At 47.2% G+C, this 26,973-nt stretch overlaps 1 protein-coding gene across 1 annotated transcript in view; it reads right to left on the bottom strand.

The window, feature by feature from the left end:
- The window catches only part of hpse2 (heparanase 2), a 461,866-nt gene that overhangs the window by 284,340 nt on the left and 150,553 nt on the right, over positions 1 to 26,973 (bottom strand). Inside the window, exon 4 of the mRNA XM_059947076.1 lies at positions 17,413 to 17,586. Coding sequence (XP_059803059.1) covers positions 17,413 to 17,586 — 174 coding nt within the window. The remainder of the gene's footprint in view (positions 1 to 17,412; positions 17,587 to 26,973) is intronic.

Below are 26,973 nucleotides of genomic sequence, written 5' to 3'. Positions count from 1 at the left end.
CACTCAACCTATTCTCAAAAGGCATGCTCCCCAATCCAGGCAACATCCTTGTAAATCTCTTCTGCACCCTTTCTATAGCTTCCACATCCTTCCTGTATTGAGGCGACCAGAACTGAGCACAGTACTCCAGGTGGGGTCTGACCAAGATCCTATATAACTGCAACATTATCTCTCGGCTCTTAAACTCAGCTCCACTATTGATGAAGGCCAATACTCCATACGCCTTCTTAACCACAGAGTCAACCTGTGCAGCTGCTTTGAGCGTTCTATGGACTCGGACCCCAAGATCCCTCTGATCTTCCACACTGCCAAGAGTCGAGGTCCTTGAGCCAGTCCTCATTGGAGGACTAGCATCTTTAAAGGATTAGCATCTTTAAATTCCTGGGTGTTACTGTTTCAGAGGGCCTGTCCCGGACCCAGCATATAAATACAATTGCAAAGAAAGCAAAGCCTCCACTTACTTAGGAGTTTGCAAAGATTCGGCATGACATCTAAAACCTTCTATAAATGAGTACTGGAGCGTGTATTGACCGGTTGCATCATGACCTGGTATGGAAACACCAATGCTTTTGATTGGAAAATCTTATAAAAGGTAGTGGATTCAGCGCAGTACGTCATGGGTAAAGCCCTCCCAACCACAGAGCACATCTACATGAAACAGTGTTGTGGAAAGGCAGCATCTATCATCAGAAATCCCCACCACCCCGGTCAAGGTCTCTTCCCACTGCTGCCATCAGGCAGAAGAAGCCTCAGGACCTGCACCAGCAGGCTCAGGAACAGTCTTTACCCCTCTGCCGTCAGGCTCTTGAACTACACTCACTGCCCATCGTTGAAATGTTCCTGCAACTCACTGTAACGACTCCTTATCTCATGCTTGCATTGTTTATTGCCATTCATTTATATTTGCATTTGCACAGTTTGTTGTCTTCTGCACTCTGGTTGATCTTGTAGCGGTGTGCTACAAGCAGCGCTAAAATTACGACACGGAGTCGGTAACTGCAGTCGAAGGAAAAACTTTATTCGAAAACTTCAGCCTCACTTTTAAGCCTCTGTCAACCGGCCCCCCATGGCGAAGAGGCTCCAAAGCTCTGTGCTCGCAAACCCCCGTAGGCTATCTAATTGTGAGTCGGTTCGCATACGCTAGGAAATGAGCCGCCACATAACCCCCCCCCAGAACCGGCGATACACCCCCCAATGTCCACAGCCTGGGCCAGAACCTGCTTGGGAGGTCGGCCTCTGCGCCGAGGCGCCGGAAACTCGGCCGGTTGCGCCAGGTCCACATGGGCCGGCTTGAGGCGGTCCACCGTGAAAACCTCCTCCTTCCCCCCAACGTCCAGCACGAACGTGGACCCGTTGTTCCGGAGCACCGTAAACGGCCCCTCGTATGGCCGCTGCAGCGGCGGCCGATGCCCGCCCCTTCGTACAAACAGAAACTTACAGTTCCGTAGGTCTTTGGGTACGCAGGTCGGGTGCCGCCCATGCTGTGAAGTGGGTATGGGGGCCAGGTTACCGAGCTTCTCGCGAAGTCTGCCCAGGACTGCTGCGGGAGCTTCCTCTTGCCCCCTTGGGGCTGGTAGGAACTCCCCGGGGACGGCCAGGGGCGCGCCGTATACCAACTCGGCCGACGAGGCGTGCAGGTCGTCCTTGGGCGCTGTGCGAATGCCGAGTAGGACCCAGGGAAGCTCGTCCGCCCAGTTGGCTCCTCGCAGGCGGGCCATGAGGGCCGACTTCAGGTGACGGTGGAAACGCTCCACTAGCCCGTTCGACTGTGGGTGGTAGGCAGTGGTGTGGTGCAGCTGAGTCCCCAAAAGGCTGGCCATAGCTGACCACAGGCTGGAGGTGAACTGGGCGCCTCTGTCGGAGGTAATGTGGGCTGGTACACCAAAGCGGGATATCCAGGTGGCGAGCAGGGCTCGGGCGCAAGATTCGGAGGTGGTGTCGGTGAGCGGGACCGCCTCTGGCCATCTTGTGAACCGGTCCACGATAGTCAGGAGGTAACGCGCTCCGCGCGACACTGGCAGGGGGCCCACGATATCCACATGAATGTGGTCGAAACGCCGGTGGGCGGGATGGAACTGCTGCGGTGGGGCTTTGGTGTGCCGCTGCACCTTGGCCGTCTGGCAGTGCATGCACGTTCTGGCCCATTCACTGACCTGTTTGCGGAGTCCGTGCCAAACGAACCTGCTGGAAACCATCCGGACAGTTGTCCGGATGGAGGAATGCGCCAAGTTATGAATGGAGTCGAAAACACGTCGCCGCCAGGCTGCGGGGACGACCGGACGGGGCCGGCCGGTGGCGACGTCACAGAGTAGTGTCCTCTCACCTGGGCCCACGGGGAAGTCCTGGAGCTGCAAACCAGAGACTGCAGTCCTGTAACTCGGAATCTCCTCATCTACCTGCTGTGCCTCTGCCAGTGCCTCAAAGTCTACCCCTTGGGAAAGGGCATGAACGGTAGGGCGAGAGAGCGCATCCGCCACGACATTGTCCTTACCCGAGACGTGCCGGACATCCGTTGTGTATTCAGAGATGTAGGACAGGTGGCGTTGCTGGCGGGATGACCAGGGGTCGGATGCTTTCGTAAACGCAAAGGTAAGCGGTTTGTGGTCCGTGAACGCGGTGAAGGGCCGGCCTTCTAGGAAGTACCTGAAATGCCGGATTGCCAGGTAGAGCGCCAACAGTTCCCGGTCAAAAGCACTGTACTTGAGCTCGGGTGGCCGCAGGTGTTTGCTGAAAAACGCCAGGGGTTGCCAGCGACCTGCGATGAGTTGCTCCAGCACCCCACCGACTGCCGTGTTTGATGCGTCCACTGTGAGGGCGGTAGGGGTGTCCATTCTGGGATGTACTAGCATTGCGGCGTCAGCCAAAGCTTCCTTCGTTTGAACGAAAGCGGCGGCGGACTCCTCGTCCCAGGTAATGTTCTTGCTCGGACCCGACATCAGGGCGAACAGGGGGCGCATGATCCGGGCAGCTGAAGGGAGGAAGCGGCGGTAGAAATTGACCATACCTACGAATTCCTGAAGGCCTTTGATCGTGGTGGGTCGGGGGAAGTGGCGGACCGCATCTACCTTAGCGGGCAGAGGGGTTGCCCCGTCTTTAGTAATCCTGTGGCCCAGGAAGTCAATGGTATCAAGTCCGAACTGGCATTTGGCAGGGTTGATTGTAAGACCGTACTCACTCAGTCGGGCGCAGAGTTGACGGAGGTGGGACAGATGCTCCTGACGACTGCCGCTGGCTATGAGGATGTCATCCAAATAGATGAACGCGAAGTCCAGGTCCCGTCCCACCGCGTCCATTAACCGCTGGAACGTCTGTGCGGCATTCTTCAGGCCGAACGGCATGCGGAGGAACTCGAAGAGGCCAAACGGGGTGATGAGAGCCGTTTTGGGGACGTCGTCAGGATGCATCGGGATTTGATGATACCCTCGGACAAGGTCGACCTTGGAGAAGATCCGGGAGCCGTGCAGGTTTGCCGCAAAGTCCTGAATGTGCGGCACAGGGTAGCGGTCCGGTGTGGTAGCCTCGTTCAGCCTGCGGTAGTCGCCGCACGGTCTCCAGCCCCCCGTCGCTTTGGGCACCATGTGCAGGGGGGAAGCCCAGGGGCTGTCGGACCGCCGGATGATCCCCAATTCCTCCATTCTCTGGAACTCCTCCTTCGCCAGTCGGAGCTTGTCCGGGGGAAGCCGCCGAGCACGGGCATGGAGGGGTGGTCCCTGTGTCGGGATGTGGTGCTGTACGCCGTGCCTGGGCATGGCTGCTGTGAACTGCGGTGCCAGAACCGATGGGAACTCCGCCAGGACCCTGGTGAAGTTGTTGTCGGACAGCGTGATGGAGCCGAGGTGAGGGGCTGGCAACTGGGCCGCGCCCAGGGAGAACGTCTGAAAGGTCTCGGCGTGTACCAGTCTCTTCCTGGGCAGGTCAACCAGCAGGCTGTGAGCTCGCAAAAAATCCGCACCCAGAAGCGGTTGGGCTACGGCGGCCAGTGTGAAGTCCCACGTGAACTGGCTGGGGCCGAACTGTAGCTGCACCTGACGGGTGCCATAGGTCCTTACTGTGCTGCCATTCACGGCCCTCAGGGGGGGACCCGGTGCCCTGCTGCGGGTGTCGTAACTCGTCGGAGGTAAAACGCTGACCTCAGCCCCAGTATCGACCAAAAAGCGGCGTCCCGACCTGCTATCCCACACATACAGGAGGCTATCCCGATGGCCAGCCGCCGTAGCCATCAGCGGCGGCTGGCCCTGGCGTTTCCCGGGAACTTGCAGGGCGGGCGGCAACGGCGGGCTTCTGCGCCCCACCGCTGGTGGTAGAAGCACCAGTGGTCATTGGGCCGGGGGTTAGTGGGCTCTGCGGCCGGGCCTGGACTGGTTTGCTGCTGGGAGCGTGGCTGGGAGATCTGTGCGATGGACGCCCCGCTCACCTTTTTGGCGTTCCACAGCAAGTCCGCCCGGACTGCCACCTTCCGGGGGTCACTGAAATCCGCGTCGGACAGCAGCAGGCGTATGTCCTCGGGCAGCTGCTCCAGGAATGCCTGCTCAAACATGAGGCCTGTGTGTCCCTCGGCCAGAGACAACATCTCATTCATTAAAGCCGATGGAGGTCTGTCGCCCAAGCCATCCAGGTGCAGTAAACGGGCAGCCCGCTCGCGCCGTGAGAGTCCGAAAGTCCTGAGGAGCAGAGCTTTGAATTCCGTGTACTTGCCGTCTGCCGGGGGCGACAGTACGAACTCCGCGACCTGGGCAGCTGTGTCCTGGTCGAGGGAGCCCACCACGTAGTAGTAGCGGGTGTCTTCTGAGGTGATCCGGCGAATGTGGAATTGGGCTTCGGCTTGCTGGAACCATAGGTCCGGGCGCTGTGTCCAGAAACCCGGCAGTTTCAACGAAACCGCATGAACAGAGGCGGCGTCGGTCATTTCTGGTCCAAAAATCGTTTGGACCGTCGGGGTCACCAATTGTAGCGGTGTGCTACAAGCAGCGCTAAAATTACGACACGGAGTCGGTAACTGCAGTCGAAGGAAAAACTTTATTCGAAAACTTCAGCCTCACTTTTAAGCCTCTGTCAACCGGCCCCCCATGGCGAAGAGGCTCCAAAGCTCTGTGCTCGCAAACCCCCGTAGGCTATCTAATTGTGAGTCGGTTCGCATACGCTAGGAAATGAGCCGCCACAATCTTTCATTGACCCTGTTATAGTTACTAGTCTACAGATTTGCTGAGTAGGCCCACAGGAAAATGAACCTCAGGTGACACATACGTGCTTTGATAATAAACACTTTGATTTTTGAATTTAGATAATCTTATTATCAGGTCCAGGATATATATGACAGCAGAACCATCAATATTTTGGTTCTGGTATTTGTTTACGCTTGTCACATGTAGATCCAAGGGCAGAGCCTCAGAATAAAAGGATGTCCCTTGAAAATTGAGATGGGGAGGAGTATCTTCAGCCAGAGGGTGGGTAATCTGTGGAATTCATTGCCACAGACAGTTGTGGAGGCCAAGTCACTGGGTGTATTTAAGGCAGAAATTAATAGGTTTTGATTGGTAAGGTGACTGAGGGTTATGGAGAAGTATGGGGTTGGAAAAAAAACTCAGCCGTGATTGAATGGCAGAGCAGATTCGATGGGCTGGATGGCATCGTTCTGCTCTTATATCTATGGTCTTATGTACAGAGATACAGAGGAAAGCTTTTGTGTGTGTGCCATCCAGACAAATGATGCCACGGTAATGCAAAGGAAAATCAAGTGGTTACATTTAGAGAGAGTGCAGTGCAGACAGACAGATAAAGTGCAAGAACCATGGCAAGGCAGACGGCGGGTCTGAGGGTCCATGAAAGAGTCTGGAGCTCTCCTTATCGCCTCAGTTCAGGGATTCCCACCTGCCTTAAACGATTAGTTGGCCAAACTGACCGCTCTGACATACAGTGAGATTTTCCTATTTTCTCTTGGTACCTGACCCCGATTATGGAAACTCCACAGGGCACACTAGAACGAACAAGCAACAAGCAAGACAAGGCTCCAAATCAAAGCTTATACTTCTCTTAAACAAAGGATTTCCACTGAAGGAAAAGCCAGCTGTACGGAAGGAACTTCCTCGACTGCAGGCCAGCTCATTGATATTCACATTCGCTCCTCTGGGCTCAGCAACATTAGGGCTCCTTCAGCAGTTTTTTTACGGCAAGACCAAACCGTAAGAACTTCAGTTTCAAACATAAGTCTGTTTCATTTTAATAAGTCTCATAAATTCCGCCCCTCCCCACCGCCTTCCCAAGTAATACTTGCTGGTGAAGAACCATGGAGAGGGCAGCAAGTGGGTAGTGTTGGGGTAAGTTCAAGTAATGAGCATTACAAATCCATCTGTTCTGTATTTGTTGTGGAGATGGGAATATGTTCCAAAAACCATAAGTGTTTATGGCAATGATATTCTTATGGAAAGACGCAGAGCAAATCTTATCCTGAGCTACCCTGAACACAAAGATTTTTGATTTTCATAATTTAGGAGCACTGCCGATCCCTGCTGCTCCCTCGGTTCGCCGACATGAAAAGGGATTCCCTCTTTTTAGTGGAATGACTTGGAGCAACGTTAAATTTCATTACCTAATTTTAAGTAGAAATGGTGGCCCCCGGACTAAAATGCTCCCTCGAGTCTTGGGATCACCATCGGGAATTTGAACTTTGAACATGTTGCCAATTAGAGATTTTGAAAATATGTGGTGGGGTGGGGGGGTTGGGGTGGAATTAGGGAACCTTGTGTTTGATAGAAATTATAAGTTCCAACTATAAAAGAAATTCCTGATCTGGAATGGGATGGAGATGGGGTGTTCACATTTAATTCCTGGTTACATTACCCTTCAGTTTTGCCTAACTACAGGTGCTGCTGGTTTCTATTCGGCTTATTTTCGTTCTTTACTCATTTTTAAAATTTATTTATTGAACTACAACACAGAATAGGCCCTTCCAGCCCATCGAGTCTTGCCGCCCTGCAACCCCCTGATTTAACCCTCACCTGGTCAGAGGACAATATTACAATGACCAATTAACCTATCAGCTTTAGACTGTGGGAGGAAACCCAGGTGATCACAGGGAGAATGTACCAACTTCTTCCAGGCAGTGGTGGGAATAGAACCCAGGTCGCCTGTACGGTAAAGCGTTGTGCTAAGTGCTGGACCGCAGTGCCATACCATGACTGCTGCTTCACTGTTACAGGGAACCAAGCTCAATCTGGCCTCAGGTGTCGTGTGCTGATTGCTCATCCTTGGCACGATTGCACGGGTTTCCTCCAGGTGCTCTGGTTTCCTCCATCGTCAGCTTGTGGTTGATGTTCTCACAGTAGGTGCCGTGCCTAGAAAGTGCTCAAGCAGAAAGAGGCTCAGGGAGTTTGGCGTGCCCTCACTGATTTTCTTTAACCTTTACCGATGCACCGCAGACAGCGTCCTTTCTGGATGCGTCGCAGCTCGGTACGGCAACGGCTTTTCCCAAGACTGCGTGAAACTTCAGAGAGCTGTGGACACAGCTCAGCCTTGTCAAGGAAGCCAGCCTCCGTGGTCTTTCTACACCTCACTGCCCAGGTAAAGCAGCAACATGGAGACCTTGCCCAACCGGACTTCTCTCTCGTCCCTCTCCCATTGGGCAGAAGATACAAAAACCTGAAAGCATGTTCAACCAGCCTCAAGGACAGCTTCTACCCCTGTGGTATAAGATAATGAATGATCTCCTAGAGAGATCAGAAATGGATAGACTCAATACCTCTGAGGATCTAACCTGGTCCCAACATATCGATGCAGCTATAAAGGTGAGACAGTGGCTATACTTCATTAGGGGTTTGAAGAGATTTGGTATGTCTTTATAAACACTCACAAATGTCTACACATGTACCATGGAGAACATTCGAGCTGTCCGCTTCACCGTCTGGTGTCTAGTATGGGTGGGGGGGGGGGGCGCTGTACGAGATCAAAGTAAAGCCGCAGAGAGTTGTAAAACTAATCAGCTCCATTGTGGGTACTAGCCTCCATATTATCCAGCAGTGGTGCCTCAAAAAGGCAGCGTCTGTCACTAAGGACCCCCATCACCCAGGTCAGGCCTTGCTCACATTGCTACCTTCAGAAAGGAGGTACAGGAGTCTGAAGGCACACACTCAACGATTCCAGAACAGGAGCCTGAAGCCACACATTCAATGGTTCAGGAGCAGCTTCTTCCCGTCTGCCAGCTGATTTCTAAATGGACACCGAATACTACCTCACTACTATTTTATTTCTGTTTTAATACTACTTATTTAATTATATATATTGTAATTCACGGTTTTTTCCCCTATTATTATATATTGCTTTGTACTTTGCCCACAAAGTTAACAACTTTCATGACATATGCTAGTGATATTAAACCTGTTTCTGATTCTGAACTCTAATAGGATAAAATGGATCTTAAACTCACAAACTGCCTCACTGCGGTCTTGCACCTTATGGTCTACCACTGCACTTCCCCTCCATAGATCCCTCCAGCATTTTGTGGGTGTCGCTGAAGATTTCCAGCATCTGCAGAACCTCTTGTTACTATATTCTGCATTCTGTTATACTTTTTCCCTTGTACAACCTCATGTATGGTTGGCCTGCAAGTCAAAGTTTTTCACTGTACCTCAATACCCCTGACAATAAACTAATTACTAATCGCACCTCACGGACCTGCAGGCTGGCAGGTTAATTGTCCTGACTGTATAAGTGATTAAATTGGTTTGGTTCATTGGGAGATTGCACAGGGAATTGAAAATGAGATTGAAGTACGATGTGCAAATGAGTTGTTGATGCCTGGCACAGACTCCGGCGCTGAAAGGCCTGTCTCTAAGTGGCCATGAGTTTGAATCTGCTTTCTTCACTTCCTCCACGTGCAAAGCAAAGATTGCTGCGGCAAGCTCAGAGTTTCAAGTGAAGTGGATGAAATGGCGTGGCCAGTCCTAAGTCTGGAATGAAGTGAATGTAACTAACCGAGTGAGAAGGGGTCCATCTTGTGTCTAGATTGCAGTGCAGATATTAAAGGAATATAGAAGAAGGGAATTGGCCAGAAGGACAGGGAAGAATCATTTGGGATACAAAGCTTGCCCTCCCCATGGACTGATGACAATAGGATGTAACCTCCCAAGGGGAGAGCCGTAAAGTGATAGTCATTTATGGCACAGAGCGAAGCCATTCTGCCCATCATATCCATACTCTGCTACAGGATTTGAAGGGGCTGAGTTGGGTCAGGAAGCCCTTCAAACAATGAAAGGATGCATCACTCTTAAGTGGCAATGGCGCTATAATTTTTTAAAAGTAAGATAACTCTGCTGAAAGAAATGATCATCAATGTTTCATATTGTTTCTTCTATATATGTATTTTATCTTGATTTTGAAATATTTAAAAATCTGCTCTGAAATAAAGCTCAAAGATCAAATTTCAAAGTGATTTGTTATCAAAGTATGTATACATTTCTGAGATATGGATACATTACGTCCTCCATGGGCTGTTACCACGGATACGCATGGAGACGGACATCAAGATGATCACCTCACTGAAGGCGTCCTTTGGTCTGCCTGAAACTTGTGGTCCTCCAGTCACAGGGAGATGTTTGTAACGGTTTGCTGCCGACTGGCGCATTCCAGGCTGCCGGAGTCCATTCTGAGAGACACAGTGAAGTGCTGTGTTGAAGGGCCACAGCTCGGACATTGTCAGAATCAGAATCAGGTTTACTATCACTGGCATGTGTCGTGGAATTTGTTAATTCAGCAGCAGCAGTTCAATGCGATACATAATATAGAAGAAGGAAAAAATAATAATAAATAACTAGTAAATCAATTACAGTATACGCACATTGAATAGATTAAAAATCATGCAAACCAGAAATAATATAGTATATTTAAAAAGTGAGGTAGTGTTTATGGTTTCAACATCCATTTAGGAATCGGATGGCAGAGGAGGAGAAGCTGTTCCTGAATCGCTGAGTGTGTGCCTTCAGGCTTCTGTATCTCCTACCTAACAGTAACAGTGAGAAAAGGGCATGTCCTGGGTGCTGGGCATCCTTAATAATCGACGTTGCCTTTCCAAGACACCACTCCTCGAATACGTCCTGGGTACTTTGTACACTAGCACCCAAGAAGGAGCCAACTAAATTTACAACCCTCTTCAGCTTCTTTAGGTCCTGTGCAGTAGCCCCTCCATACCAGACAGTGGTGCAGCCTGTCAGGATGCTCTCCACGGTACAACTATAGGTTTTTGAGTGTTTTTTGTTGACATACAAAATCTCTTCAAACACCCAATGAAGTATAGTCGCTGTCTTGCCTTCCTTATGATTACATCGATATGTTGGGACCAGGTTAGGTCCTCAGAGATATTGACACCCAGGAACTTGAAACTGTTCACCCTCTTGTGAGGTTGAGTCTGGGGTGGAAGCCCCTCAAAAAACAGATGGATGTACTGTGTCTCCATAGGGGGCCACACACATACCGAATGCATGAATCAAATGATACTGAAAACATATAAAGCTTTACCTTGCGTTTATCTGCATTTTATTTTTGAAATAAATGAAATTTATTTTTGTAATTGAAGCAAAATCAGATCCATAAAGAGTTATTTGGTTTGTTCAGGCCCTCCCAGCGAATAAGGGGAAGCTTTCCACCTCCATCTCCAATGGCCACAGAAAGGCTTAGTTAATGGAAAAAGGTTTCCTCGCTTATTTGGTACAAAACTCTTATAATTTTATCCAGTCCAATTAAAATTCCACCGTGTTCTAGAACAAAGAACAGTACAATACAGGAACAGGCCTCTCAGCCTAGAATGTTGAGCAGAAACAATTAAATGCCCATCTAAGCTAATCCGTCTTGCCTACACAGTGTCCATATCCTTCTATTTCCCTCATATCCATGTCTATATAAGAGTTTCTTAGGAGTCCCTAATATATTTCCCCCTATCAGCAGGCCCAGCAGCTCAGTCCAGGCACTCACAACTCCCGGTGTAAAAACTTGCCCCTCAAAATGAAGTTGAGTAAACGCATGCCCAAATTTACCAGACCTAGTCAGGATAAAGACCAAGAATAAGAACTCACTTCACATCTACATGGTCTTAGAGCTACAGAGTGCAAACACAGGCCCTTCAGCCCATCGCTCCCTTGCTCATCACTGCAGCTACCTACTCTAATCCCATTGGCCCTCATAAACGTCCACACCGTTTAACTTTGACCTAAACATGTTCTCTTGCTCTGTGGTCTGCTGCCAACTTCCTGAATCTCATGCTGTGCTGGTTACCTCATAATAAAGAAAGAAGAATGGAGAGCGATGTGAGAGGGAAGGTTGATCTTAGAGTAGGGTTAAAGGTGAGCACAACATCGTGGACTGAAGGGTTTGTGCTATGCTGTACTGTTTGATCTTCTATGTTCTGTCTTCCAAATGCATTACCAAATGGCTGAAATCCCAAAAACTCCCGTCTATAAATTCAAAACATAAAAATCACAAAACAAGCTGCCATTAATAAACACAAGAGACGCTGGAAATCCAGAGCAATACACATAAAATGCTGGAGGATCTCAGCAGGTCAGGCAGCATCCATGGGCCAAGACCCTTCATTAGGAGTGGAAAGGAAGGGGAAAGGGGAAAGGGGTGGGATGCAGAGAAGGACAAGCTAGAAGGTGATAGGTGAAGGTGGGAAAGGTAAAGGGCTGGAGAAAAAAGGAATCTGATATGAGAGGAGAGCAGACCATGGGAAGAAGAAGGGGACCCAGATGGAGGTGATAGGCAGGTGTGAAGAGGTAAGAGGCCAGAATGAGGAATAGTAGAGGGACAAAAATGAAAAATAATTACTAGAAGGCGAAATCATTTTTCACACCATCAGGTTGGAAGCTACCTGGGCAGAATACGAGGTGTTGCTCCTGCATCCTGAGAGTAGCCTTGTTGTGACAGAAGAGGAGGTCATGGACCAATATGTTAGAATGGGAATAAGGATAGAAACAAAAATGGTTGGCCTCTGGGAAATTGTGCTTACTGCGGATGAAAAGGAGGTGCCTAACAAAATAATACTCCAGCTTACGTCAGGTGTCACCAATGTAGTGGTGGCTGCACTGGGAGCACCGCATACAATAGACAACCCCTAAGGATTTGCAGGTGAAGTTGCCTCACCCGGAAGGACTGTTTAGGGCCCTGAATGGAGGAGAGAGATAAGTGCCAGGAGTGAGGTTAGTGGGGATGGACAGATGGACAAGGGAATCATGGAGGGATCGATCCCTGCAGAAAGCAGATTGTCGTGGGGGGGGGGGGGGAGTAACGATTTGTTTGGTGGTAGGGTTCCATCAAAGATGGTGGAAATTGTGGCGCATGATGCGTTGGATGCGGAGTCTCGAGGAATGGTAGGAGAAGATGAGAGCACCTCTATCCTCATTAAGGCAGTTGTAAGCTGCGGTGAGTGCAGATGTCTGGGAAATGGAGAAGACTTGGGCGAGGGAAGCATCAATGGTGGAGGAAGGGAAACCCCATTCTTTGAAGAAGGAGGGCATATCTGATGTCCTGGAAAGGAAAGGCTCATCCTGGGAACAAATGTGGTGGAGACAAAGGAACTGAGGTAAAGGAACAGGAGACAGGGCGGGGAGATTGCTGTGGGAATCGGTAGGTTTATAAATGATGTCGGTAGACGGTTTATCTCCAGAGATGGAGAAAGAAAGATTTGGAAAAAGGAGTGAGGTGTCAAAAATGGATCAAGTGCAGGGTGAAAGTTGGAAGAAAAGATGATGAAATTGACAAACTCAGCATGGGTGCATCACTGTAGCACAGAAGGAGTTAAGGAAGACTAGGAACATGGACTGTTCCACGTAGCCAACAGATAACTAAGCAGAGCTGGGTCCCACGCAGGTGCCCATGGCTACCCCTTGAGTTTGGATGAAGTGGGAGGAGATGAAGGAAAAGTTGTTGAGCCTGAGGATCAGTTTTACCAGATGGTGGAAGATGGTTGTGGAGCGGAACTGATCGGGTCTTTTGTCAAAGAAGAAGTGGAGAGCTTTAAGGCCTTCTTGATGGGGGATAGAAGTGTATAGAGACTGGACATCCGTGGTCAAAATGAGGTGGTCAGGGCCACAGAATTGGAAGTTGTTGAAGAGGCCAAGAACATGCAAAGAGTTGCAGATGTCAGTGGGAACAGAGTGAATCAATGGGGACAGAATGGAATCGAAGTACGATGTGGACACAAGCTGCAATTAAAATAGGATTTTCCATAATTCTACCTACTGTGGTTATTACAATTTTGTGGATCATGAGATTAGCTTTTATGCTGAGGTTGTGTAATTCTGTACAGATGCACAGACAAAGTGCTGGAGGAACTCAACAGATCAGGCAGCATCTATGGAAAGAGATAAAGGGTCTCAGCCTGCAATGGCAACTCTTTATCCCCCTCCATAGATGCTGACAGACCTGCTGAGTTTCTCCAGCATTTTGTATGTATTTCTATGGATTTCCAGCATCTGCAGAATCTCATGCCTATAATTCTGTGCATTTTCCAGGAATCTCACTCTAATCCAGTGAAAGCTAAATAGGACTGTGTCAACCACATCAGTCCATAGGATATCCACTCCGCATGTCAGCCAGCGAACAAATCAGAGCAGACCTGATGAGGGAGAGGAGAGGCAGCAAGAAAGAAGCATTACTTCCAAATGGAGTACCATAGCAACATTCATACAGACTGGTAGGGAAAGGGATGTTAAACACACAGTACACTGCAGATACTTTGATCAAATCAACACATACAAACAAGCTGGTCGGGCAGCATCCATGGAAACGAGCAGTCAACGTTTCTGGGTAGTCTCCAGCCCCTTGGTATGAACATCGAATTCTCCAACTTCTGGTAATTCCCTCCCTCTCCCTTCCCCCATCCCACTTTCACTCTGCCTCCTCCTCCAGCTGCCTATCACCTCTCTCATGATTCTGCCTTCTTCTACTACCCATAGTGCTTTCCCCTTACATTCCTTCTTCACCTCTCCTGCCTATCCCCTCCTTGCTTCCCCTCCCCACCCCTTGATCTTTCCTCTGATTGGTTTTTCACCCTCCCCCCACCTTCTTTATAGGGCCCCTGCCCCCTCCTTCTTCAGTCCTGACGAAGTGTCTCAACCCGAAACACTGACTGCTCATTTCCACAGATGCTGCCCGACCTGCTGAGTTCCTCCAGCTTGTTTGTACGTGGGGAAAGGGATGTTATCTTTTCCTTCCCCACCATTGACAGCATCCTCGTAAGTTGCTGCCTCAAAAAGAGAATTGTAGTGGCCAATTCTAACCTAACCAAATTGCCACAGCTGGTGACCCCCCCCCCCCCCCCAGAGATCTGTCATACTTGTATGATGCGTCACCAGCTCCAATAGTGATTGTTCCAAAAGCCAAAGATATCTATTCAATCTCTTATTGGCAAGAAGCAAGCATACAATCTTGAAGCGATGAAACTTAAGTGTACCCAAGTGTAAGCTAAGCATAATTGAGCAGTCAACAAAAGATATGACGTCCGTCGGCCGCCAGCTGCAAACACAGAACAAAGAACAAATATGCGACTTATTCCCTTTGCTTTTACCATGCCTCCACTCGTGTGAGTAGTTACCAATATAAACACACAACACAGGGCAGATAGAGGACAAATGTACGGCTCTGACAACAATATCCATCAAGAATGATCCCCATCATCTTGGCCAAACCATCTTCTTAGATCTACCGTTGGGCAAGGAGAGACAAAAGCCCGGAGTCCCACACACCACCCAGTTGAAAAACAGCTTCTTCCCATCCATCTTCCATTCAATTCTTAAACCAACCTGGAGAGCTCTATTGACTATCACAATATAGCAACACTGATGAAGGGACTTGTCAACACGTCAACTGTTTATTCCCTGCCATAGATGCTGCCTGCCCTGCTGATTCCCTCCAGTTTTTTGTGTGTGTTGCTCAGATTTCCAGCATCTGCAGAATCCCTTGTGCTTAGAGCACCACTACAATCACTTTGCATTACTTTAGCTTTTTTAGTTCTGAGTTCTTCAATAGACAATAGACAGCAGGTGCAGGAGTAGGCCCTTCGGCCCTTCTAGCCAGCACCGCCATTCACTGTGATCATGGCTGATCATACACAATCAGTACCCCGTTCCTGCCCTCTCCCCATATCCCTTGACCCTGCTATCTATAAGAGCTCTGTCTAACTCTCTCTTGAATGCATCCAGAGACATGGCCTCCACTGCCTTCTGGGGCAGAGCATTCCACATATCCACCACTCTCTGGGTGAAAAAGTTTTTCCGCATCTCTGTTCTAAATATCCTACCCCTTATTCTTAAACTGTGGCCTCTAGTTCTGGACTCACCCATCAGCGGGAACATGCTTCCTGCCTCCAGCGTGTCCAATCCCTTAATAATCTTATATGTTTCAATCAGATCCCCTCTCATCCTTCTAAATTCCAGTGTATACAAGCCCAGTCGCTCCAATCTTTCAACATATGACAGTCCCACCATTCCGGGAATTAACCTTGTGAACCTACGCTGCACTCCCTCAATAGCAAGAATGTCCTTCCTCAAAGTTTGAGACCAAAACTGCACACAATACTCCTGGTGGGTATGTATAATTTATGTTTTTCCTGTGAATGTTGAGTCTCTGATGCTATGTACCTGTGATGATCCTAGAAAGGGAAGGTTTAACATGTAAGGTGTCTCTGAGCTCTGGAGTTCAGAAGGATGGGGGTGGGAACCTCATTAAAACTTCTCAGGTATAGAAAGCCCTTGGCAGAGTGGATGTGGAAAGGATGTTTCCATTAGTAGGAGAGTCTAGGATCTGAGAGCACAACATCAAAATAAAGATACATCTCTCTAAAACTGAGACGAGGAGCAATTTCTTCAGCCAGAGGGTGGTGAGTCAGTGGAATTTGTTGCCAAGCTTTTGGTATATTTATGGCATAGATTGACAGATTCTTGACTGACAAAGAGCTTAAGGCATATGGAAAGAAGATGAGAACAAAAATATCAACCATGATTGAAAAGCAGACCAGATCTGATGGGCCAAAGAAGAAAGTCAAAATGTGCTGAGAATACTCGGCAGATCAGGCAGCATCTGTGGAGAGAGAAAGATTTCAGTTTTTATTTCAACTTTCAGTGACAAGAGTCACTGCCTCAAAAAGGTGGCATCAATCATTAAGGATCCTCACTCTTCAGGTCATGACCTTTTCTAGCTGCTACCATTGGGCAGGAGGTCTGACCTTCAGCTTCCTGAAATGACCTGCACAACACTAATCACATCTCAGAGTCAAACACTACGGACTCCCTTTTGCACTTGCACGGAGTTGAGTGTCTTGTACTAAAAACTTGCTTTTGCACAGAATTCTTCTGCACTGTCCTGTATGATTATACTTAGTAGCCACTTTATTAGGTACGCCCACTTGATAGCGCAAATTTCTAATCAGTTAATTATGTGGCAGTAACTCAAGCATAACAGCAGGCAGTCATGGTCAAGAGGTTTAGCTGCTGTTCGAATCAAACAGCTGAATGGGGAAGAAATATGATCGAAGTGACTTTGACCATGGAATGATTGTTGGTGCCAGATGGGGTGACTTGAGTATCTCGGAAACTGCTGATCTGGGATTTTCGCACACAACAGTCTCCAGGATTTACAGAGGATGGTGTGAGAAACAAAAGCGTTCAGTGTAGAAAATGCCTTGTTAATGAGAAAGGTCAGAGGACAACAGGCAGATTGGTTCAAGCCAAAAGGAAAGTGACAGTAGCTCAAACAACCACGCGTTACAACAGAGGTGTGCAGAAGAGCATCTCTGAACGCACAACATGTCGAACCTTGAAGTGGATGGGCTACAACAGCAGAAGACCATGAACATACACTCAGTGAGTTTATATTCTATGTGTGTTGCCTGTATCTATGTGCCTGTAATTCCACTGCAAGCAAGCTTTTCATTGTACCCGTAGCTCACTGTACTTGTGCCCTGACAATAAACTCGACTTGACTTGACCTTTTCCAGTTACTCAGAGCCCCTTTTTCCTAACACATGCCCACCAGAATTAATCTCATAGGATGCTAGAACACCGTTCAACAAATACAAGCCATTATTTATTTGTCACATACATCGAAGCGTTGAAACATACAGTGAAACGTGTCGCCTTGCAACAATGACCAACACATCTGAGGATGCGGCTGCGGTGGATGGTGGGGGCAGCCCGCAAATGTCTCCATGCCATTGGCGCTGACGTAGCATGCCCACAGCTTACTAACCGCAATGTGCGAGGAAACTCGAGACCCCGATGGAGTCACGGGGAGAAGGTACAGGCTCCTTACAGACAGCAGCAGGAATTGAACCCCGGTCGGCGATCTCTGGCATTGTAACGCTGTGTGTGAACCACACTACCGTGCAAGAGGTTAAAAACATGCGCTGGCTTGATAGAGAGGCTGACTTACCGTTCCCGAGCTCCCAGGATATATTGTACTTCTTGCCTGCGCAGTACTTGAGGAGGCTGAGGCCGCTGGATCCGTTCCAGGAGTTATCCGGATTCCGCTGCAAGGCGTTAAGGCCAAAAATCAGGTGTAATCCAGAGCACTCGGCAAAGTTGTAGAGTTTGTCTAGAGACCTGGCTGGGTAGAAACAAGCTACAGTTGAAATCAGGACATAACTGGCAGTGAAATCAGCCAACTAGCAGTGGAACATGGTACGGATTGCCTAAGAGTAAGGGGAAGCTGACTCCCACCACTTCTCCCAAACATTCCCAGGTGATTCTCCTATAAATGATCTGAGTTCTGTTTCCCTTACTTCCCGTGGACTTGCCACCCTACGGCTGTTTGGGAGAACTCAAACCCTGCATTGAGCCCGTGGCTTGAAACAGTATGCAGTTCTGGTCACCCACCTATAGGAAAGATGTCAATAAGATCGAAAAACTACATTTACAAGGATGCTGCAGGACTTGCGGGCCTATGTTGCAGAACATGGCAAGTTTGAATGGATTAGGACGTTATTCCCTGAAGCGCAGAAGATTGAGTGAGATTTGACAGAAGTATAATCATGAGGGGTATAGATAGGGTAAATGCAAGCAGACCTTTTCCACTGAGGTTGAGTGCGACTAAGACTAGAGGTGATGAGTTAAGGGTGAAAGATGAAATATTTGAGAGGAACTTCTCTCAGAGGGTAGTGCGAGAAGAAGTAGTGGATTTTGGTTCTATTTCAACATTCCAGATGGGTTTAGATAAATATTTGGATGGGAGGGTTATGGAGGGCTATGATCCAAGTGCAGGCCGATGGGTCTAGGCAGAATAACTAGATGGGCCAAAAGGCCTATTTCGGTGCCGTAGCGCTCTATGACCCTATTAAAAACAAAGCTTATTTGGTAAAATATCTCAAGGATTGTTCACAATTTATACAAGCAGATTCTGATAACTCTCCCAGCAAAATACCTTTACTACACCAATAACTCTAAGGTGTCCAGATAGATTATATAGGAAGAACTGTCCCTTTGAAGAGACACCAATGATTATGCTCTGGATTTAAAGTCATTGGTAAAAAGATGGGGTGGCAGTGTGCAGATATGTCTCAACAAAGGAGATGTAAAGTGCTCCTTCCTCCTGCTAACCTGCAGGCCACCCTTGGGCAATGTGTAGCACCTGCTTAGCCCTCCCCGATCAGGGTGATGTGAAGCCACGGGAGCAGGAGGTGGATGGTCGTATGAGCAGCTGGTGCATATCACAAGTCCGGGCTGTGCAACTACCAACGCCAGGCAGACAATCTCTGAAGAGTATTGATAATGGCTGGGGCCACCCATCTTGTAAAGACACCGCCCAGAAGAAGGCAATGGCAAACCACTTCTGAAAATAAAATTGCCAAGAACAATTGTAGTCATGGGACCGTGATGGCCTACGTCATATGACACGGCACATAATGATGATGATGATGGGAGAAGGATTAGAGTGTGGGACTCACAGCCTGAAATGGTAGAGAGACAGAAATCCATCTCTTTGATTTCTTATTCTCCAATATGCAAGTACCAAACTTATTCCATATTATTTCAGTGTGTTGCATTTGAGATTCTTCCAACTGAAGCTGATGGAAAGGTATTTCAGGACAGAGCAGAATGTATTGTCATGGCAAAGTAGCAAGTTTGACACCAATAACTGGACATATATATATATAAGTATGTGGAGTTATCGAGTCCTACAGCACTGATAGAGCCCTTTCATCCCACTGCATCCACGACAGGTTGACGCCTGTCTACACTAATCTCATTTCCCCACATTAAACCATGTCCTTTGCACATTTGCACATTTACGTGTCTGTCCAAATGTCAGAATCAGAATCAGATTTAATATCACTAGCATATGTCATGAAATTTGTTAACTTAACAGCAGCAATACAATGCATGGTGATATAGAAAATATAAATAAGTAAATGAAATACAGTAAGTATATGTATGTATATTAAATAGTTAATTTAAGAATAGTGCAAAAATAGAAACAATGATAATAAAACAATTATTACATGTCTCTTCCATGTAATAATTGTATCTGACTCCCCTATCTCCTCTGGCAGTGAGATCCAATTATCAAACACTTTCTGTGTAAAACCTTTTCCCTACGAGTCCCCTTTAAAGCTCAGTCTTCTCACCTTAAATGAATGCCCTCTTGTTTTTAATACTCCTACCATGGAAGAGAATTTGATGGCTCTGGGCTGGTGCTCTCAGGAGTTTAGAAGTCACAATGACACAGACTGATAAGTCTTATAAGTGAGGAAAGAGATTTCTCTGCCGTTGCGATGACCTTTGGCCACAGGAGTAGTGCCAGAGGATTGGAGGGCAAACGTTATTCCTTTGTTCAAGAAAGGTAATAGGGATAACCCTAGGAATTATGGACCAGAGAGTCTTACATCAGTGGTGGGAAAACCGTTGGAGAAGATTCTTAGAGATAGGATTTGCAAAGGTTTGTAGAAGTATAGTAGATTCGGGATGGTGAGTATGGATTTCTGAGCAGCAGGTCATGCCTCATGAGCCTGACTCAATTATTTGAGGTAATGACAAGACAAAGGGATGAAGATAGAGCATGGGTGTGGTGCATATGTATTTTAGTAAGGCATTCGGCAAGGTGCCCTCATTCAAGCAGTCAGGAGGCATGAGATCCAAGGAAACTTGGCTGCATGGAGTCAAAAGGCAAAGGGAGGTAGTAGATGGACTGTATGCTGCCTGGAGGTCGGTGACTAGTTGTGTTTCAAGGTGATTTGTTCCGGGACACTTCTGCTTTGTGATTTTGATAAATGACTTGGATAAGGAGGTGGAAAGGTGACTTCAGGAATTTGCAGAGGACAGCAGGTTTGGTGGTATTGAGGGTAGCGTCGACGGTTGTCAGAGGTTAAACAGGACATTGACAGGATGCAGAGCTGGGCTGAGAAGTGGTAGATGGAGTTCAGTCCAGCAAATTGTAAAGTGATTCAATTTGGAAAGCCAAACATGAAGGCAGAGTACAGGGTTAATGGCAGGATTCTTAGCAGTGTGGAGGAATAGAGGGACCTTTGGGATCTATGTCCGTAGATCCCTCAAATCTGCCACACAAGTTGATAGGTGGGTTAAGGGAGCGTATGGTGCATTGTCCTTCTTTAGTCAAGGGATTAAATTCAAAAGCCACGAGGTAATGTTGCAGCTGAACAAAACTCTGGTTTGACCCCATTTGGAATACTGTGTTCGGTTCTTGTCGCCTCATTAGAGGAAGGATGTGGAAGGTACAGGGAAACATAGAAACATTGAAAATAGGTGCAGGAGTAGGCCATTCGGCCCTTCGAGCCTGCACTGCCATTCAGTATGATGATGGCTGATCATCCAACTCAGAACCCTGTACCTGCTTTCTCTCCATACCCCTGATCCCTTTAGCCACAAGGGCCATATCTAACTTCCTCCTAAATACAGCCAATGAACCGGCCTCAACTGTTACCTGTGGCAGAGAATTCCACAGATTCACCACTCTCTGTGTGAACAAGTTTTTCCTCATCTTGGTCCTAAAAGGCTTCCCCTTTATCCTTAAACTGTGACCCCTCGTTCTGGACTTCCCCAACATCGGAAACAATCTTCCTGCATCTAGCCTTTCCAATCCCTTTAGAATTTTATACGTTTCAATAAGATCCCCCCTCAGTCTTCTAAATTCCAGTGAGTATAAGCCTAGTCGATCCAGTCTTTCTTCATATGAAAGTCCTGCCATCCCAGGAATCAATCTGGTGAACATTCTCTGTACTCCCTCTATGGCAAGAATGTCTTTCCTCAGATTACGGGATCAAAACTGCACACAATATTCTAGGTGTGGTCTCACCAAGGCCTTGTACAACTGTAGTAGAACCTCCCTGCTCCTGTACTCAAATCTTTTTGCTATGAATGCCAAGATTACTAGGATGCTACCTAGAAGCTCTCAACTTCTTGACCTCAGTGCCTTTGAAGTAAATGCCATTAATGTCTAACTCTTGAAATGGTACAAAGGGATGACACCAGACAACTGGAGTACAGAATCGGACAACAGTCAGTCACCCACTATAAGGCAGGAAGGATCTCCACATAAGCTGTTGGATGCATCTACTGTGTTCCTGGTACACTAGCAATGAGGCTCTGCAAAGTAAAGTACACTAGGAATTGTCACAGTGACCTCCAGAAAGCTCCCAAACATGCCAATACATAATATTTAGCTCAGGAATGGTGGGAGCTTCAATTCCATGTGTTCAGGATCATAGATTCTCAACACAGCTGCCTGGGAGCTTGTTAATTCTGACAAACAAGCGCAGATTTGGGACTTGATGGAAGTTTTATTTAAGAAGTTAAATTGTTTATCTTCCAGTTTGCTGGGTTTTAAAGTCCATCTGGGGAAACAGCAAGTGTGGCCCTCTGAAAGACACAAGCTATACTTCCCTGCTGCAGGAATCAAACATCTCGAGCCAGGGCTGGTGGGAGGTTTGTTCCAGCTCACATCAATGTGGTCTCTGTCCCCATCCCTTTAAAACTGCTACCTCCAATCACATCGCCACAGGGATAACAAAGGAGCAAAGGGGCACTTTCAGAATTTATTGCACAGTAATGCTGGATGGAAACTGCTTCAAAAACAGCTGATTATGGTCAGTTTCAGAGGTTTCAGGCAGATGTGGAATGGAGTTGAACCAACCTGCACATAACCCCAATCAGTATAGCAACACTAAGACCACTCTGCACTACAATGGACATCATCTTATATTCTTCTAATTGGGTTCTTTCTTGTATAATTTATGCACAAGTTGTACTTCTCTTCTGAAAAGTTGCATCTCCAATGCTGATGAGGGTCCTGATGAAGGGTCTCAGCCCGAACCATCGACTGCCTATTCCCATCCATCGATGCTGCCTGGCTTGCTGAGCTCCTCCAGCACGTTGTGTGTATTGCTACAAAGCTGTGTTTCAATAGGTACGTTTAATGTCAGAGAAATGTATACAATACACATCCTGAAATTCTTTTTCTTCGCAAACAGTGTGCCTGAGATGCTGCTGTGGGCCAGTTTTTCATTGAACATGTGCACACATTACTTACATATATACCAATAAATTCAATTTCCACTTTGACTTTGACTTTCTCCAAGAACCTTCTTCTATCGCTGGGCATTGAAGAAGCAAAGGAGATCCAGTCTGCAGTATGAACAAGGGGCTCCTTCACCCCCTGTAATCATTAAACGAACGTTCATTCCAAAAGGCACATGGGTTTGGGTCAGTAAGTTGTGGCCATGCTCTTTTGCTGCCAGAAAGATGGATCACTTCATGCTGCCCCCAGCACATCCTCCAAATGTGTAGTTTTTACTTCTCCACGTGGCCATGTGAGATCCCTCCGGGTACTCCAGCTTCCTCTCACATTCCAAAGATGTGTGTTTTAGGATTAGTAAGCTGTGCGCATTTTATGTTGGCATCGGATGTGTGGTGACCTTTGTGGGCTGCCCCCAGCACATCCTCGGACTGTGTTGGTCATTGGCACAAACAAAACATTTCACTCTATGCTTTGATGTCTCAATGTATGGGTTAAATAAAGCTAATTTTTAATAAAGGTAATCTCTACCATGAAAAAAAAGATTATATCAATTTTATCTATCCCTCTCACAATCTTATTTGTTTCTATCAGGTCAAAATCACCTTTGTTCCAGGGAGAACAAGACTAGCCTGTCCCCATAACTAAAGTCCTCCAAAGTAGACAACATTTTGGTGAGAATCCTCTGTACATTGTTCAGCAAAACAACATCCTTTCTACGTGGTTGTGCTGAAAGGATTACAGAGGCTCACTAATACTCCAGCTGCAGCTTAACCAGTGTTTTGTCTCATTGCCACACACACACTCAGTGGCCACTTTATTAGGTACACTCCTACACCTGCTCACTAACCCAAATGTCTAATCAGCCAAACATACACAAAATGCTGGAGTAAACAGTTGACGCTTCGGGACAATTATGTGACAGCTACTCAGTGCATAAAAGCATGCAGACATGGTCACGAGGTTCAGTTGTTGTTCAGGCCAAACATCAGAATGGGGAAGAAATGTGATCAAATGACTGACTGCTGGTGCCAGGCAGGGTGGTCTGAGTATCTCAGAAACTGCTGTGTGCAATTTTTACACACAGCACTCCAGCGTTTACAGAGAATGGTGCAACAAATGATAAAAATACATCAAGGGTGTGGCAGTTCTGTGGGCAAAAAAAAATGTGTTAATGAGAGAGGTCAGAGGAGACTGGGTCAAACTGACAGGAAGCCAACAAGTAACTCAAAAAACCACAAGTTACAAAAGCAGTGGGCAGAAGAACATCTCTGAATGCACAGCACGTCAAACCTTGAAGGGTATGGGCTACACGTAGCGGCAGAAAACTACTCTGGGTTCCACTCTTTTATCTGAGAAAGTGACCACTGGGTTTAGTGTACCAACTTCTGTATTGGATTGATGATCTATGAACATCAGCATGCCATATGCCACCTACACCAACCGATACTTTAGGGAAATATGGACTTGAACCCCAAGATATCTATTCATCAGAATTCCCTAGTGCCCCACCATTTACTGTATGTATAACTTCTCAATATGAATTGCTTTGTATTTGTTGGAATAATATTCCATCTGCCAACACTCTACCTGTCTACCTGATCAATATCCTGCTCCAGCCTTAGAAATGAAAATGGAATTGGGATTGATTTCTGAAAGGTTAAGATGAAAAGATCAGCTTTATTTTTCAAAGGCACATCAAAACGTACAGTGAAATGTCTTGCTTGTGCCAATGGCCAGTGAAGCTCAATAGGTGCTAGGGGTTGCCCTCGAGTGTCATCACACTTGCAGAACCAATAAAGCATGACCACAATTTATCAACCTGTATGTACTGAGAATGTGGACCCGAGGATACCCAGACAGCTGCTGAGAAAACATATAAACTCCTTACGGACAAGGGTGAAAACTGAACTCTGATTGCTTTGCTGTAAAGCATTATGCTAACTGCTATACCACCTGCTGCACGTAATAAGGTTCAGTGAAACACTTGTCTTGCATACTTCCAAATCATCAATGTCTCTCACTATCAAAAACACATTCAACTATTACATCACTTGAAAACTTTCTAGTTATGCCTCTGACCTTCACATCTAAGCTGTTAATTGCCTTTAGTAAGTGTGATGGTGTGAGATGATGTATTGTGCAGGTACATACTGTTGTATATTTAGTATTTCAGTAAAATTTGAGTAATCTTATATATTGTTTGATTAAATATTCTTATTCTTTTAAAATAATTAATTAGGGGTTATATGTAAAATATGTTAATTGCATATGCGACCACATGATACAGTCCAAACATAAAGTCCAAACGCACAGTGCCCAACTCTCGTGTTTTCCTTTGAATGAACTTAGTGTTTTGAAGTTATACAACATAACATGTCGGGGAATGCATCAATTTGTTGGCCACCCGGGAGATGCTCTGGCACTGTGCTGGCGTTACTACACAGTGCAGGAAGATACAACAACAACCTCTAACGCAAGTCTTCCCAACCTGGGGTCTGCGGACCCCTCAGTTAATGGTCAGAGTCCATGGCTGGGGACCCCTGGTCTAATGGGTTAGCACCCCAGATGAAACAAAATTGATGAAAGGTGCTTCACAGAAAACATGTCACCAAGGCTTTAAGGGACACCTTGATGATGTCTAATGTCTTCAATTTCAGCACTTAAGAGAAATTTGGGCAGGTACGTGGATGGGAGGGGTATGAGGGCTATGGTCTGGGTACAGATTAATGGGACTAGGCAGATTAATATTTCGGCAAGGACTAGATGGGCTGAAGGTTTCTGGGCTGTAGTGTTCTCAAAGATTGAGAAGGAATTCCAAAGCTTTTGAGGCCAAGCTGCTGGTGGCAGAAAAAGATGAATAAACTCAGGGAACAGAAGAGTTAGACTGCTTTGGCTGAGGCAACATATACACCATTAGAGGAATAAGGAGCATCTATGGTGGCAAAAGGACAGTCTATGCTTCAGGTTCGGGTGCTTGACCTAAACTGAAGGATAGACAGGAGGTAGCCAGTATAAAATGATGGCAGGGAGGAGATTGGGCAAGAGCTGGGAGATGGATACAGGTGAGGAGGGGAGAGTGGGTCGATGACAGAAGCTGGGCGGTGGAAGGGCCAAGGGGCTGCAGACAGTGGAATCTGATAGGAGAGGAAGGTTGCGCATGGAATCAGGAGATAGAGGTGGGAGGGAGGGCAGAGGGGAACAGTGGGGGAGAGGGAAAACCAGGGGAGTGGAATCGAGTGTGTGGGTGGGGGAGTGACAGAAGCCGGATGGATCAGGAAGAGAGCCGACAGAGAAATGGGACATGGATGGAGCAGACATGGGAGAATTCAATGTTCATGCCGCCCGGTTGCAAACGATCCAGGCTGGTCATGAGTTACTCCATCCTTGGCCGCGTGGCTCCAGGTTCCAGCATCCGCAGCCCCTTGTGTCAGTTTCAGCTGAGAGTTGGTTCTAAGGCGAAGGAATAAAAGGGTCACTGTTCCCTTTAGGCTACACAACTGCGCAGTAACGGAAATGCTCCCACACACGTCGTCCTTGTTGGCACGCTGCTGGAATTCTCTTTTCAAAGTTCAAAGTTTCAGAGTGCATTTATTATCAAAGTACGTTTGCAGTACACAACCCTGAGATACATCTTCCCACAGACAGCCATGAAACAAAGAAACACCATGGAACCCGTTCAGAGAAAAATACCAAACCCACTCACCCACATGAAAAATAAACAAACTGTAGCGAATTGCTACACACCGCGCTGAAATAACGACACGCAGTCGGTAAGTCGTTTCGAGACTAGTTTATTCAAACTTCGCGGCACTGGCATTTAATCCCTAGCGCCCGCCCTCTCCGGGCGGAAATGACGTCAGAGGTGCAGAGAAAAATACCAAACCCACTCACCCACATGAAAAATAAACAAACCAACAAAACAAAAAAACGATCGAAAAACACAGACTATAAGACATAAAATCAAAAGACTCCAGGTATATTCAGTTCAGCTCAGTGTTTGTTATCTGCAGGCTGCCATGAATCAAAATCACCCAAAATAGCAACAAAAAAAGGAGCGACGGGAAACACATTGTAACGTGAACAGCAGTCCAATCCACAAAGGGCATCGGTTAAACATTGCCCACAACGAAGATCTCCAGCACCATCCTCCCACAGCATCCAGGGAGAGACAGAGACCATTCAAACACAGGTATCTTCTGGAGCAGTGGGAAAGAGGGTGATTGTCACACCCAGGTACCCCCCTCCGGCAACAGAGAGCGGGAGGCTGCTGGATGGGGCTGAATACTTGCTTGTTTTCTGAAATAGACATTTTAATCAGTGAGGTCGCCGAGAAATGGAGTTGATCATGGGCTCGCGCCCTGTCTCGGCTTTTACATAATAGTTTATTAAAATTCTGCGCAGTCGTCAGGCTGTGTAAAATTTCCCTGCCCAGAGCAACGGTCGGTCTATGCAGCTGTGAAAAAA

This window comes from Hypanus sabinus, chromosome 22 (assembly GCF_030144855.1).
Source record: "Hypanus sabinus isolate sHypSab1 chromosome 22, sHypSab1.hap1, whole genome shotgun sequence".
In the NCBI taxonomy this organism is placed as follows: domain Eukaryota; kingdom Metazoa; phylum Chordata; class Chondrichthyes; order Myliobatiformes; family Dasyatidae; genus Hypanus; species Hypanus sabinus.
The sequence above is the reverse complement of the archived record's forward strand: the minus strand, read 5'-3'. Positions and strand labels throughout refer to the sequence as shown.